The following is a 15,885-nucleotide window of genomic DNA, read 5'->3' as shown; positions in this document are numbered from 1 at the left end:
GACACAGTGTGATTACAGCGGGGACATGGTGTGACAAGGGTGGGGACACGGTGTGATAAGGATGGGGACACAGTGTGACTGGGGCTGGGACACAGTGTGACACAGTGTAACAGGACAAGGTGTGACACTGTGATGTCAGGGACACGGTGTGACATCAGGGACACAATGTGACAAGGGCAGGGATACAGTGTGACTAGGGCAGGGATGTGGTGTGACGTCAGGGACACGGTGTGATGTTGGGGACACGGTGTGACGAGGATAGGGAAAGGGGAAGTGTGGAGGATCCTGGAGGATTGTCCCATTTATACTCACGTGGCTCGTGCTGCGTGCCGGTTTTACTCTGCAAATTCTGAACGGGGGCGAGTTCATTTCAGTCTTGGGACAGCTGGGTCGAAGGGACGCCACCGACCTTCATTTCCACACGAAGAACCTGAGATGTAGGGAAGGTGGTAGTGGTCATGGCAGCCACGTGCATGCCATGCTGTCGGAGGGAAGGACGGCATGAGGACCAGGCCCCCAACTCCTCCCATGGCCCCTCCCACAGCCCCCAACTCCTGAGTGGGGATCCAGCCCTCAGCCTTAGCTGCCTCCCCCACAGGTCGATGGAGACCTACCTCCCAGGGTGAAGAAGGATGCCCATGAACTCATCTTAGACTTCATCCGCTCCCGGCCTCCACTGAAACAGGTACGTGCTGCACGGGGCCTCCCCTCGTGGCCTTCCCTCCCCAAGGGCAGACCGGCGCCTACCCCGAGGAGGTGGCTGGAAGGTTGGGTCTGAGATGGACCTGCCCCAGGAGCACGCAGGCCACCTCCGGCCTGCCCCCGCTGTGCCTGCTCCTGCTAGGGCTGGCTGTGTCCGCAGTGTTCCTCTCCGCTCTAGTGGGTCTGTGGCACAGCTCCACTGCCCTTCCTTCCTGGAACTGCCATACTCCCTCCAGGTCTCAGAGAGAAGGCTTCGCCCCTTACCCCAAAAGCAGAGGACCCTGCACGAGAAGATCCTGGAGGAGATCAAGCAGGAGCGGAGGCTGCGCCCAGTGAGGGGCGAGCGCTGGGGTGGCCGGGGTGAGCTTCCTCTGCTTCTGTTGCCCCCCTCCCCACTTCCGCTCCTGCTCTCCTACCTCCCCACTCCATCTGCACCCCTCACTCTGCTGTCCTGCCCCACCTCCCTGCCTCCACCAGGGTTTGGCTCTCTGCCCTGCATTCTCAATGCCTGTTCAGGGGACACCAAATCCACGTCTTGCATCAACCTGTCCGTCACGGATGCTGGAAGCAACACGCTGCGCCCACGGCCCCGGGTTCTGCTCAAGGCCCCCACCTTGGCTGAGATGGAGGAGATGAATACATCTGAGGTCAGAGCCCATAGATTCCTGGAAAGAGGCCGGGGTGGGGATGGGGGTAAGTGAGAAGGGCTGAGCCAAGGCAGCGTGGCGCATTCAGCCGCGGGCGTCCACCGCTCAGGGCTGAGGGCCGCACTCTTCTTTGGAGCTGGTCTCCTGCTGTGGCGCTGGTCTGCTCTGAAAGCAAACATGGTGGGCCTTGGGAGCACTTCCCCATCTTGGTGGCTCAGACGGGTGACTGAAACAGTGGCCTTGGGCCACCTCTTCCCATGGCACAGAAAGGGCTGTAATGGACATGCTCCATCATCTTGGGGCTGGGAAGCTGAGCGCCCTCTGACTGATGTGAAAAGCCAATGTGTTTCAATGGGACGCTCAATGGGACATTGATGGCCATATCATGTCCCCACAGCCCCCAGAGCCCAAGGAAACCAGGGGTGGTAGTGATCCCAGTGGGCTACACCTGAGAGAGGACCGATCATCTCCAGGACCTCCCACAGGCCTCAGGAAAGGGTTTTTCTTTTGAGGTACTTGTTTCCACTGTCTAGAGGAGAGTGAGGCAGCAGCCCCTGGCCAGTCCAGGGACAGGCCGGAGATGCTGGTGGGCAGAATGGTCAGGTTGAGTGGTCAGGGCTGAGTCTGCTGTGTCCACAGGAGGAAGAGTCTCCGTGTGGGGAGGGGACACTGAAGCGGGACCGCTCTTTCTCAGAGCATGACCTGGTCCAGCTCCGGAGCGAAGTGTCCTCTAGCCTGCAGCCAGCCACTCAGCCCCAAGGAGGGCTGGAATCTTCCCGGCCCCGCGCAGGCAGCATGCACACTTGGAGGCCAAGCACCCAAGAGCAAGGCAAGTGGTGCCTCTCACCCCTTCTTTCTTGATTCTGCCCTGTGGGCATCATGTCCTGGCTTGGATCTTACTGTCCTCCCGAGCAGGCCGCACCCAGAGGGCATAGGGAGCTCATATCTGTAAGAAGCGTGTTTAAAGTTCAAGCTCAGATCTACCTCATTGCCTCAAGCAGGCATCTCCCACTTTTTTAACTTGAAAACCTTCTTACTAAATTAGTCATCCACGTTTTTTGTAAGACACTTTTTAAAAACTTGAAAACATTCCCATAATTCTAATACCTAGAGATAATTATTATTACTATATTGGCATATGAATTGCCATATATATGGTAATGCCATATATGCCAATATATGATATTACTATATTGGTATATGAAAAGAAAATTGGATGGATGGAGGATGGATGGACAGATGATATATAGATAGATGGATGATGGATGGATGGATGGATGGGTGGGTGGATGGACGGATGGGTGGATGAATGGATGGATGGATAGATGGACGATGGATGGATGGATGGATGGATGGACAGATGATATATAGATAGATGGATGCTGGATGGATGGTTGTGTGGATGGATGGACGATGGATGGATGACGGATGGATGGATGGATGGATGTATGGATGGATGATGGATGATGGATGGATGGTTGTGTGGATGGATGGATGATGGATGGATGGATGGACGATGGATGGATGGATGGATGGATGTGTGGATGGATGATGGATGGTTGTGTGGATGGATGGACGATGGATGGATGGATGGATGGATGGATGTGTGGATGGATGGACAATGGATGATGGATGGATGATGGATGTGTGGATGGATGATGGATGATGGATGGATGGATGTGTGGATGGATGGATGATGGATGATGGATGGATGATGGATGATGGATGGATGATGGATGTGTGGATGGATGGATGACAGATGGGAGAGTGGACAATGATGGATGAATGATGGATGGATGGATGATAGGATAGATGGATGGATGGATGATTGAGAGATCTTTCTAGTCTTTTTTTTTTTCTCCTGTCAATGAAAAGGTGTCTGCAATGAACCAGATGGGCCATGCAGCACATCATTTTAGAATCTGACTTACCGTCACCTCCTTTTCCTGTTCCGCACAGAGGTCAACATAATCCTTCTGGCCACACAGGGTTAGTTAGTCCCACTGTTGTGAGGGCTGTTCTTCCCCAGATGCTGACAGGACATGGGTTTGTCCTCTCCCCCTCCCCCACTGCTTCGACCAGACCTGGCCAGTCTGCCTTCTCTGCCCTCGAGGTTACCTGGAGCCACCCTCTTGCTCTCTGGCCACTCTCACGGCAGTGCTATTCGGTGCTATTGCTGGAGTGAAGGGGTCCAGGCCAGGCCAATTCCTTACCTCACTGTCCCCCAACTGTCCTCCAGACATAGAGACCCTGTGGAGAACCGGCCTCTTGCTCCTTTGTCCTTTCCACACTGAGAGCAGTAAGCGGCGTGAATGGGGGAGGCAGGCTTCCTGCGGGACTGGTGTCACCTGCTCTCCCCATGGGCTCATTAACAAGGATCAGATGTGGGGCCTCCCACAGGGGTCCCTTGGGCCTATGACACCGAGGTGCCCCCAATGTGGTTGATATGTTCTCTACATGTTCTTCTGCTTGATTATTCCCCCCACAGTCCCCACGGTCCCCCCCACCGTCCCCATGTCTCCCTGGACACCAGTGTCTGCCAGGTTGTCCTGACGGGACTTGTGTGCTCTGAGTCCAGGTCTGTTCCCGATGAGTGTCCAGGCCCAGCCTGACCCCAGCTCCCGACCACACAGTGACCAGGGCTCAGCAGAGGACAAGCCAGAGGCTTCTGCAGCCCCAGACACCCATCACCTGTGGCTGGTGAGTGACAGAGGTGTTGTTGTCCACAGTGACTGGGTGGGGGCGTCCCTTGGGCCCTCCCCCTCATGTCTGCCTAGGACAAGGCCAGCAGGAGTGGGGCCCCAGGAGTGGGGCCGCTCCTTCAGCCCAAGTGGCTGAGTCTGCTCTGCTGCCGCCTTCTGGGCCTTCTGGGCACGGCAGCCCGCTGGCCAAACGAGGACCTTGCGAAGGGGATGCACATGGGAAGTTCTTGGTTTGCTCTCTGTGAGAAGCTGGGGCCCCGGGCCCAAGGGCAGTGAGGAGGAAGACTTAGCCTCTGCCACTGCAGCGTGAGCCTCGCACCCGGGCTCCCTCAGCCTCCCTGTGGGGGGGACAGAGCGGACGACCCTGTGACTGCTTCTGTAATCATCCGCCCTTGAAGTTTTGTCAAGAGGCTCAGACGAGAACAGACGTCAAAATGCTGACAGGTGCCATGTAAATGTGAGGTACCGTTACACTGAAGTTCCCGTGTTATTTCTTGCTGCATGAAAACTTTCCCCAAAATGGAATAGTGTAAACAACAAACTTTTATTATCTCACAGTTTCCGAGGTCAGGAATCCAGAAGCGGCCCGGCTGGGCAGGTGGGCAGAGGGGCTCAGGCCTCCCCAGAGGTGGCCCTGGAATGGGGCTCCTCATGTGGCTCTGAGTGGGAGGCCTTGGTGCCTCCACACGTGGCCCTCTCCCCAGGGCTCTTGGGTGTCCTCGGGACCTGGCGGCGGCCTTCCCTAGCGCTCGTGGTCTGAGACACACCAAGGCAGACGCCAGCGTGAGCAGTGACTCACTTCCACCGTGATCTGTTCATTACAGTGACCCACTAAGTACACCCTCAGCAGAGGAGAATTAAGCAACCCCCCCAATTTTTTTTCCTCTTTGGGTGAAGAACCAGAATAAGTTTTTTTTTTTTTTTTTAAAGATTTTATTTATTTATTTGAGAGAGAGAGAGACAGTGAGAGAGAGCATGAGCAAGGAGAAGGTCAGAGAGCGAAGCAGACTCCCCATGGAGCTGGGAGCCCGATGTGGGACTCGATCCCGGGACTCCAGGATCACGCCCTGAGCCGAAGGCAGTCGTCCAACCAACTGAGCCACCCAGGCGTCCCCAGAATAAGTTTTTTTACTTCTTCACTTCTTGCACTGGAAGTGTTCCTTGATGACATCGTGACCTGGCTGTGCTGTCGTCCTTCACGGGGTCTCCCTTCCGCCCCTCCCCTCGTTCCTCGTCTTCATCAGCCTCATGAGGCTGACTTGGTGCTCGGAACACACGCCTCCGCCGGCTTGACACACGCGGGCTCGGCACTGAGATGGGCTTGGCGCTGGTCTAAGGCCATCGTGGATGAGGGCGGTCCCAGCCCCCCCGCCAAGCCGTGCTAATGCCCATGACCCCTCCAGCAGCAGGGCCTTCCTGGGCCATGGCCGTGGGTCACGGGGGCAGCTGAGTCTTGAGTGCACGTGAGCCCCCACAGAACTCACAGGGGCCGGGAAGGAGGAAGGCTCGCTTCTCGAAGGGATGTCAAAGAACTGGGGGAAGTGGAGGTTTTTTGGTTTTTTTCTTCTAAAGTAGCCTCCACGCCCAGCCTGGGGCTTGAACTCACAACCCTGAGATGGAGACGTGCGCGGAGATCGAGAGTCCGACGCTGAACTGACGGAGCCCCCGGCGCCTCAGTATATTCTTTTAATCAGTTGTTGGCGGGGCGAGTTTGAACCCACTGAGCCCCCCGGGCGCCCCGTTGGCGGGCGAGTTTGAAATGCCGGTCCCGGACGTGTATTCTTCTCAGCACAGATCTCGAGTGCTTTCCGAGAGGGTCGGCTGTCAAACGTCACACAGGCTCCGCGACCGGCCGCCCTGGACCCGCCTCGCAGGCAGCCCGACGCGCTCGGCTGCTCCTGGCCCGGCCCGAGACGGCTGGGCGGCGGGCGCTGGCCGGGAAACGCGAGGGAGGCTCCCCGGGAGCTGTTCAGGCTGCCGGGAGCCAGACAACCCAAGGCTTCGGGCGGGAGGGAGCGCGCGGGCTCCCAGACTCTCCCAGACAGCGGCCCCGGCAGTCGGAAGCCAGACACAGGCACCCGGCGCCCACCCTCACGACCCCCTCGTGGGCTGCTGCCCCTCAGGGTGCCTCATCGCGGCAGCTAACATCTCGGGGGCTGCGCGCTCGGGGCTGAGCTTCCCCACGGAGCGGCATGCGACCCCGCGTCACAGGCGAGGAACTGAGCCCCGGACAGCTCGCGCTGCCCCCTCCCTTCCCAGAGCGAGCCCCGCGCACGCTCACCCGGTGGGCGGCTGCAGCCGGCAGGACACACGCCGCCTCCGGACGGACGGGCTGACTCGGAGCCCCGCGGCCGCTGAGCGCCGGGCTGGGCAGTGCGCAGGGGGGCCCGGGCCTTCTGCTGCCGGCGAGGACAGAGCTCTGTGCGGAAGGGTTCCAGCAGCAGGAGGGGGGCCTGGGAACTCTGGCTGCCTTCGCTCGGCTGTCGTGTGTGTTTGCAGGTGGGGGACGAGGCAGGAGGCCGGCATTTCGGGTCGGGGCGGGCTGTGGACACAGCTGGGGCCGGCTCCAGGCGGTGGGGTCCTCAGCGGGCCGGGGCTGGGCCCGGTGGCAGGAGAGCTTGCTTGCCGCTGCACGACCCGTCGGAGAAGTCATGAGGAGCGTGTGTGGCTCCCAGGGGCGACGAACTGAAGAGTGGGGTGTGTTAGGAGGTTGCTGGGCGTGGGCAGACGGAGGCCACGAAGATTCCAGAGTCCTCCGAGAAGAGAGGCCCTTGTGGACAGACCCTTGAAGGGCCTCGTTCCCAAAGACCTAAGCAGTACTGACCCCTCGACCCTTCTGTCCCCAGGAGTTCAGCCATCCCGTGGAGAGCCTCGCTCTGACTGTGGAGGAGGTGATGGAAGTGCGCCGCGTGCTGGTGAAGGCCGAGATGGAGAGGTTCCTGCACAACAAGGAGCTCGCCAGCAGTCTGAGGAAGGGGAAGGTGAGCTGGCCCGGATCCCGCTGCTCCCCTGTCGGGCAGGAGCTCGGGGTCGAGGGCAGGCCAGAACCCAGGCCAGCCCGAACCCAGGGCTGCTTCCTCACTAGGCAGGACAAGCTAATTTGGGCCTTTTCTTACAGATTTGCTGCTGCTGCCGAACCAAGTTCCCGCTGTTCTCCTGGCCACCCACCTGTCTCTTTTGCAAGAGGTGAGCGTCTGTAAGCACCCTGGCAGTGATTAACATGGCAGGAGGAGGTAAGCGTCTCCAAGCCGGCCCTGACCAGTCAGACCTCCTGGGATCGTGGGGATGTTCTGTCATGTGCCGTGGGCTAGTGCAACTTGGAACATAATTTTTAATTTAATTTTAATAGCTAAGGGGCTCCCACCTTCAGCCACGGTGGGGTAACAGGCATTAGAACAGGCACTTTCCACCTGAAACAACCAAAAAACCCCATAAAAACCAGAAAACCCAAAGTACAGGAAGCAGTGGCTTTCAAGATACTGGATATCAGGTAATAGCAGGAAACAGGGTGAGCCCTATGACTGCCTCAGAGGCCTAGAGTTTCTAGGTCAAGGCCTAAAGAGATCAAGGCAGCTGAAGGTCTCAGAATGTACTTCCCGCAGGAAGAGAGCAGTCTGCAGGGTGAGATTCCCCCAGAGTAGTCAGCAGGGTTCTAATCAGCACACAGAAGCAAGGAAATGACTGAAGGCTGGGGAAGAAGCTCCCTGAAGGAGGGACTGGCTCCAAGTCTGACCCACTACCTGTTCTGTAAATAAAACTTGATTGGAACAAAGCCACATCCTTTGTTTCTTCATTACTCATTTAGCCACACCTAAAATGTTTACTATCTGACCCCTTACAGAACAAGTGTTCTGACCCTGTGCTAAAGCTTTAAGATGCGCATAGTGTCTGTTCCCACCAACCATGGTGGAAGTGCTGGACGTCAGGAGCCGGGAAGTCGGACACAGAGGAAGGTCTTGTCCCACAAGTGGGGAATAAGTACCCCTAAGCCGAGCATTGTTCCAGACCTAAAATTTTTAAAAAAAGCAAGACCTAAAAGGACCAAACCATTCTCAAGTATCTTAAATGCTTCCCAGAACAAAGCTCAAGAATAGGAATAAAAAAATAAACAGCACCCAGCAAGATAAAATGTCTAGCATCTAATCAAAGATATTAGCCACGTCAAGAAGCAGGAAAGCATGACCCTTGACAGAAAAATCCAGCAAAATCACCCAGAACTGACAGAGACATTAGAATCAGTAGATAAGGGCGCCTGGGTGGCTCAGTGGGTTAAGCCGCTGCCTTCAGCTGGGGTCATGATCTCAGGGTCCTGGGATCGAGTCCCGCATCGGGCTCTCTGCTCAGCAGGGAGCCTGCTTCCTCCTCTCTCTCTCTCTGCCTGCCTCTCTGCCTACTTGTGATCTCTCTGTCAAATAAATAAATAAAATCTTTAAAAAAAAAAGTAATTAGAATCAGTAGATAAGTACATTAAAAGTTTTGAACTATATTTCATATGTTCAAAAAGTTACAGGAATGAAAGATCTGAAGAAGACTCAAAGTCCCAGACATAAAAACCAGAATGTTTGGGTGAATGTTCAGAATTACGCCAGATAAAATTAATGGCAGATTAAACATTCAGAAGAATGTATAGAAGAAAAAATTAGTGAACTCAAAGAGAAAGCAATACAAACTGTCTAAAATGAAAACACTGTGGGGGCGCCTGGGTGGCTCAGTGGTTAAGCCTCTGCCTTCAGCTCAGGTCATGATTCCAGGGTCCTGGGATGGAGCCCCGCATCGGGCTCCCTGCTCAGTGGGGAGCCTGCTTCCCCCTCTTGCTCTGCCTGCTTGTGATCTCTCTCTCTCGCTCTCTGTGTGTGGAATAAATAAATAAAACCTTTTTTTTTTTAAAGCCACCCAGGTGCCCCTAAATAAATAAAATCTTAAAAAAAAACTTTAAAAAAATAAATAAAATGAAATGCTGTGAGAAAAAATAATTTAAAAAACGAAAATGTTCCCAGTGAGCAGTGGGATAACGTTAAGAAGTCTAATATAGACGGAATCAAGGTCCCCAAAGGAAAAGGGGCGAGGAAGACAGAAAAAGCATTTGAAGAAATAATAGCTAAAAAGATTTTTAAATTTGATGATAAATAAAAACTCACAAGAAACTCAACCCCAGCACAAGGAACATGAAAAAAATTACACCAAGCCACATATTAACCAAAGTGATCAAAACTGTAATAAAGAGAAGATTTTGTTTATTTATTTTAGAGAGAGAGCAGGGGAGCAGAGGGAGAGGGACAAGCAGACTCCATGCTAAGTGTGGAACCTGGCGTGGGCTAAGGCAAAATCAAGGGTCGGGTGCTTAACCAGCTGAGCTGCCCAGTGCTCCAAGAGAAATTCTTGAAACCAGGCGGCAGGTAAAGACATACGGAGAGCACAGACCAGGCGGTGGCAGGCTTCTTGGAAACACGCAAGAGGATAGTCAAGGAGCACTTTCGAAGGACTGAAAAACTGCCCATCTAGAATCCTGTACCCAGCAACAGTGTGCTTTAAAAACAAAGACAAAAAGTAGAAACATCTCCAGAAATACAAAAACTAAGAGTTCTTCAGCAGTAGACCTGCACGCAAGCGAACGTTCAGTGAGGTCCTTTACCTGATGGAGTCTCAGTGCACACGGGGATGGGAAGCACAGTAGCAGCCAGTAAGCGAGCACAGACTGCCTTCTCACCACTCTGCACAAGATGACCCGAGATCCAGCAGCCAATGGGGGGAAATGCAGGTCCGCTGCCTACCCAGTAATTACCAGGCAGCAGCATCTCACAGGGTTCATAACATCTCGGAGTAAAAAGTATCGTCACAATGGCATTAAGGCCAAGGAGGAGATCAGAAGTATGCTGATGGAAGTTCTTTATAATCTGTGTGAAGGGCTAGACTACGTTGATGTATTAATTATTGATTTCAGTGTAGATCACAAAGAACATTAGCAGAGATTAAAGGCATTCTCGTCATAATGGTGGGGGGGAGAAATAACTATTCTGAACACTTGACCTACCTAACAACAGAGTCAAAATATGTGGAGTAAAAATCTGAGCAAGTTGCAAGGAAACACTGATGAGTCCCTCGAGGTTCAAGAGCCTTCTCTCAACAACTGACAGGACACGCAGACAGGAGGGTACGACAGGCCACAGAAGACTTGAATGCTACCAACCGACTGATCCGACATTCACAGCACACACAGCTGAGCTCAGCAGAATGTACTTCTCAGGTGCACACGGAATGGCTCCCAAACAGACCATATTCTGGGGCACAGAACAATTCTCACAAATGTAGGACTCAAGGAAGTAAGTTCCCTGACCGCAGCAAAGTAAAGTAAAGCTAACCCAGAGGTTTCTAGACGGCAAACCAATTATAAAACATCCAGACAGTCTGCCTTTGGCTCAGGTCATGATCCCAAGACCCTGGGATGGAGCCCAGCGTTCCCTCTCCCTCTGGCCCTCCCCCAACTGGCACGTGTGTGCACTCTCTCTCCCTCAAGAAAATAAATAAAATTTAAAACGAAACAAAACAAAAACTCCATGCAAGATGACACCGTCTGTTCTTTTAAAAAATGAATTTGGAAAATTTGTCCCCTGATGTAACTTTGTACATAGTATGCACGGTACCCCATTTCTTTTATTTTACGTTTAAATGTGTATCTTTGTCAATCACACTTGGATCTGGAGAAGGGAAACCAGTGAGCAAGGACCCTCTGAGGACAGGCGTTACGGGACAGGACTCCTGGGTCTCCATCACAGTCATCTCTCTGTCAGGTTTTTTTCCCAAGAAGGCATTCATTCTCGAAATCAGGAATGGGGAATAACAAGATGTCCGTCGCAGCTCGAAACTGAGCCACTCACCCGTGGCCCCTGTGGCTCGGGCGGGCTTGTGGTGGGGAGTGTCAGGCCCGTGAGAAAACCCAGACCAAACTGTCCAGAGAAGAGCTGTGAGGGACACACATGTTTTGGATGTACAGCTAATTAAAGAGAAAAGCAAGATCTGGGGATAAACTAAGTGAAATACTGAACAAATGGGGGTCGAGCAGGGGAGGGCCGTGGACGGTGGGATGGTTTCTCTGTGGCCTCTTCGCAGCTGACCCCTCCTTCCCTTCCAGGGCTGTCTGCGCTTCCTGCAGCATTAAGGTGAGCAGCGTCTGGGGCCTGAGCAGGGCCCCCAGGTGCGTGACGTGTGACTGACGTGGCTTGTCGAGTCGCAGAACTGGGGGGGGGGGCGCCCTTCTTCTTTCTCCGAGAGGACAGAAGCAGGAGTGCCGTCCCCTGGGAGCAGGTCACACACGGACCGGCCACCTTGTTCATCGTCCCCCACACAGAACCCACTCCTAACACTTCCCAAGACTGTGCAGTTTTTATTTTTATTATTTTTAGAGTGGGGGGAGGGGCAGAGGGAGAAGCGGACTCCCTGCTGAGCACGGAGAAAGGGGCCGGACTCTATCTCATGACCTGATTCAAAATCAAGGGTCAGACCCTTAACTGACTGAGCCACCCAGGCGCCCCAAGACTGTGTAGTTTTTAAAGACTTGTAAGTGGTCTTTTAAAAAATGTTCTTTAACCTTCCACGTTAGCAGGCTAGTGCTAGGAAAAACGCTTCACTCCCCCTGCGAAAGTCCCAATTTCTGACACTACAGCCTCCTTGAACGTTTCCGGACAGGCTCTGCACAGCCTTCGGGGGCGTCTGTACGTGCAGGCAGACAGGCACAGAAGGTTCATCACGCTTAGAACCATGTCGTCCTGGTTCACCTCAGCCTGGAAACCAGGGGTGCTGGAAAGGGGTTTTCCCACCATGATGTCCAAACCTTCTGTGTCCTGCCATTTCACTGCGGAAAAGCTCCGCCTCAGCACGTGGGCCAGGTCACGGGGGGTACAAGCGTCCGTCTACACGGGCACACATTGTGGCTGGCGTGGGTACCAAGCAAGGGCGCCCACGCCTGCAGACGGCAGCATGGAGTGGGGCAAAGGATGGCTCTCGACACCCCCAGGGTGTCACACGGGCCCAGGGCAGGTGTGTGGGTGTGTGCATGTGCCTGTCCCTGGGGGTGCCTGGTTCAGATCTCCCTGTGTGTGTTGCAGATGAAGATGCCTTCTAAGAAGTTTGCACACATTCCCGTCTACACGCTGGGCTTTGAGAGTCCACGGAGGGTGCCAACTACCAACACCACACCGACCCAGAGAACAGAGCCCTTCCAGTGAGTCCCTTTGCCCTTTGCTGATGTCACTGGCCCACAGGCACTGCTAGGAACGCCGGAGCTGGGTGCAGGGCTGGTTTGCGAGGACACTCCCAGGACGTGGAAATCCAAGGCGGTCGTCCAGGAAGAGCGGTCTCAGATGGGTCTGGGGGCTGAGTGGGAGGAGCTGGAATCTGACATGGTGAGCAGATCCCAGGCCTCCCACTAACTCTCAAGGGAAGGCTTTTGCTGGGGGGAGGGGATAGGGGGTGGGCTGTGGATACGGAGAGACAGAAAGGGACGTCCCTGACAGCTCTGTCCTGCTCCAGATCACTGCAGGGGTCCCAGTGGCAGAGTGTGGAGGAGGCATTCCCGCACATCTACACCCATGGCTGTGTCCTCAAGGACGTCTGCAGTGACTGCACCAGCTTCGTGGCAGACGTGGTTCGCTCCAGCCGCAGGAGCGTGGACGCGCTCAACGCCACGCCTCGCCGTACCCGCCAAACCCAGTCTCTCTACGTCCCCAACACCTGGACTCTCAACTTCAAGTGACCGCTCTCAACCTCTGGGCCACCAGCCAGAGGCTCTTCAAGGCAGCCAGGCCTCTGGGGAGGAGCCAGGCTAGTCCTGCCCCGGCTGAGAAGCTCCCGGTCCTGGGGCACAGCTGCCAGCTGCTCTCCCGAGTGTGCATGTACATATATACATATATAGATACATTTATATAATACACACACAGCCTATATATTTATAGACACGTTTCCTGGCCCCAGAGTTTATTTGGGGTCAGGCTCACTACAGCACCCTCCCTGGGGGAGGCTGTTTCCTTTGGGAGTTGTTGGGAATTGCTGGGGTCGGGGACGAGACATGAGTGGGTTTTCTCACTCAGGAAAAAGGGCAGGTTGGAGACACAGCAGTGGGCTCCAGGCGCCAGAGCTCTGGGAAGACCCTCATCCCAGGATTTGTTCTCTTCTCCATCCCAAGGATGAGAACACAGCAGTTTCCCCTCCCCGGGTGGATGTCCAGGCTGGGACGGGATGCTTTGGTCCCCAGGTAGACAGGGGCACTCTGAGTGGAACCTGGCCTGCGGAGGCAGCTGGAAAGATCAGGAGTGGGCAGCCTGCTAGCAGCATCTTCCAGTTGGAAGATCCAAGGCCAGGCTCACTCCTTGCCCCCTGGCCAGCACCCAAGCCCCAGCCATCCTCCCAGACTCAGAGGAGCAGAGATGGTGCTGGTTCCAGGGCCCCAGTGATGCTGCTGATCCTGGTACGGGGAGGAAGTCTGTCAATGTGTACACCGAGCTGCCCTTGGCCTAATAAAGGCGGTTTCACAATCTTCCGTCTGGGGTGTGGACTGAGAACTCCGGAGCCACAGCGATGGGCACAGTCTCTGAGGGCAGAAGTTGGGCTCTTAGGGGCCACCGGCTCTCTGGTGTCCATTCAGGATGCCCACCATGAGACAAGGCCGCTCATACCCACTCCTGTCCATGAGGCCCAACTTCCCGATCTGGCCATCCCAGTCCCACAGCCAGCAGGGCTGCTGCATGTGGCTCAGCCTGGAGCCTGTCAACTGCCAGCCTTGTCCCCAGATCCCTGCTCCTGTTCTCCATGCAGATGACCCCCTTGGGGTTTGCGGGGGAGGGGGCAGCTCCCACTGCTCTTCAGGAGAATGGCTGAAGCTCCTGTGTGCTTGGCCTGCCACATGCATCTGGGAGGTGGCTTGTCATCCCACCTTATAGGAAAGGAAACTGAGCTCAAGAGGGAAGGAATTTGGCCAAAGAAACAGCTCATCTGCGACCTCAACCCAGGCCTATGAGATGCCAGGCTCTAGCTGCCTGCCACGTGCACAGGGGCCCAGAGGAGGCCCTGAGGGACAGGACTTGTTACAGAGGGACCTGCTGGAGAGGTAGCTCATCAGCAGGTTACACTAAATTGCAACAGTCCATTAAAAACAGTCAGTTTCCAACACCTCTGGGCACTTCATGGGCAGGGAGTATTATTATTTCCATTTAAAAATGAGAAAGCAAAGGGTTTTCTGGGCAGCTCAGTTGGTTAAGTGTCCAGCCCTTGATTTCCATTCAGGTCATGACCTCAGGGTTGGGAGACTGAGCCCCTCATTGGTCTTCCCCCCCAGGCATGGAGCCTTCTCCCTCTCTTAAAAAGAAAAAAAAAGAATGAGGAAGCAGACACAGAGAGGGTGAAGATTTGCTCCTGGTCACACAGCCAGCAGTGGGAAAGCTAACCCTTTGTGCAGCAACCTCAGACAGAGCTCCTGGGAGGTGAGCTCTGCTGTCACTGTTTTCATTACACAAGCGAGGAAGTGGGCCAGGCAATAGGTTCAGGCCCACATTCCCAAGAACGGGAATCCAAGGTTCTACTCCACACGGGAATGCTTGGAACTAAGCAGAAACCCATGTTGGGACATCTGGGCTGAGCCACAGGGGGCCACATAACCCTTGGAGATGAGGTTGGGAGGGTGCTGCTCCATTCTTGCAGGCCCCCTCCTGCTGACCCCAGGCTGGAGAGCCGTGCACTCACCCCACTGAGCCCCACCCTCCCCTGACTTGGGTTGTGACAAATGGTGCTCACTTTGTCTAGAACTGTTGCAGGCAAACTTCCGAGGGCCATGCCTTCGGTGGGGACAGGGAGACTGACGCTCTCCACTCAGGCTGGGCTGACTGCATCTCTCAGGGGCACACAGCTGCTCTCCTGTGGAAGGGCAAAGGAGGCAGCAGCTCCAGGCTGAGAATCCCTAAGTCTTCATCCAAAGGGGAGGCAAGAAACCTGCATAAATTGTTCACGCCACTTCGGGGGGGGACACAAAATGTACTTAATTAGGCTGGCCTTGGCCAATCCGATGGACAAGAGTGATGTCCTGGAGGCTCTCCCTGAGCTAGCCCTTTAACAGCAGGATTACAGGAAGTAGGGAGGGTAAAACCTAAGGGACTCCAGGGGAGTGCCTGGAGCAGGTGGCGCATCTGGGGGGCTAGAGACAGCAGCCATGTCAGCCAATGCGAAGCACCGCATTGGCCTGCGCAGGCTGACCAGCCATGTATGCCTGTGTGTGCCCACCCTCTCCCTCCGTGAGTCTCCGGAAACCCAATGCCCAGTCTGAGAGGAACATTCAGGCTTAAGAGGAAGGCAGGATGGGGTGGAGCTCAAGGGTCAAGGGAGAGGGATCCCAGAGGCCATGACCCATCCTGTCCCCATTTCCCTTTCTTGGTCCTTGCCAGGGGCCTTCCTCATTTGAATCCTGGAACCACAGTCGGCATGCAAACCCAGGATCTACCTGGGCCAGTTACTCTCAATCCCAGTTTCTTTACTTGAAATGGCGGGGACAGCTACTCCCAGGAGGGAAGAACTTAGCACAGTGCCGTCACCACACTCAAGGCTGCTGTCTTCCGCTCTTCTAACACTCTCACTCCAGAGCCTCTTGCGCCTGCACTTAGACCTCTGCAGTGCGGAGGTTCTCGGTCTTGCCGGCACACGTTAATCCCCGAAGAGCTTCTAAAAACGATCAATGCCGGACCACACCTCGTAATTGCTAGAAATGCGCCTTGATCTTTATTGCAGAAATCTCCCCAGGAGAGGAAGACACAGTAAGAGCGGCGAGCCTCCTCCACGTTAGACCACGGATTCCC

At 54.9% G+C, this 15,885-nt stretch overlaps 1 protein-coding gene across 3 annotated transcripts in view; it reads left to right on the top strand.

Moving 5' to 3' along the window:
- SPIRE2 (spire type actin nucleation factor 2) overlaps positions 1-13,580 on the top strand; it is a 43,698-nt gene extending 30,118 nt beyond the window's left edge. For 2 of the 3 annotated variants that reach the window (XM_044255519.1, XM_044255520.1), the window contains exons 6-15: positions 599-685; positions 939-1,062; positions 1,180-1,349; positions 1,989-2,178; positions 3,928-4,049; positions 6,898-7,032; positions 7,170-7,237; positions 11,181-11,208; positions 12,154-12,269; positions 12,578-13,580. In XM_044255519.1, coding sequence (XP_044111454.1) covers positions 599-685; positions 939-1,062; positions 1,180-1,349; positions 1,989-2,178; positions 3,928-4,049; positions 6,898-7,032; positions 7,170-7,237; positions 11,181-11,208; positions 12,154-12,269; positions 12,578-12,800 — 1,263 coding nt within the window. In that variant the 3' untranslated portion in view covers positions 12,801-13,580. The remainder of the gene's footprint in view (positions 1-598; positions 686-938; positions 1,063-1,179; positions 1,350-1,988; positions 2,179-3,927; positions 4,050-6,897; positions 7,033-7,169; positions 7,238-11,180; positions 11,209-12,153; positions 12,270-12,577) is intronic. The other variant, XM_044255518.1, reaches the window with a different exon arrangement.
- Positions 13,581-15,885: the final 2,305 nt, after the last annotated feature.

The sequence above is a fragment of the Neovison vison genome, chromosome 7 (genome assembly GCF_020171115.1).
Source record: "Neovison vison isolate M4711 chromosome 7, ASM_NN_V1, whole genome shotgun sequence".
Classification (NCBI taxonomy): Eukaryota; Metazoa; Chordata; class Mammalia; order Carnivora; family Mustelidae; genus Neogale; species Neogale vison.
Note: the sequence above shows the minus strand (reverse complement) of the source record. Positions and strands in the feature narration are given on the sequence as shown.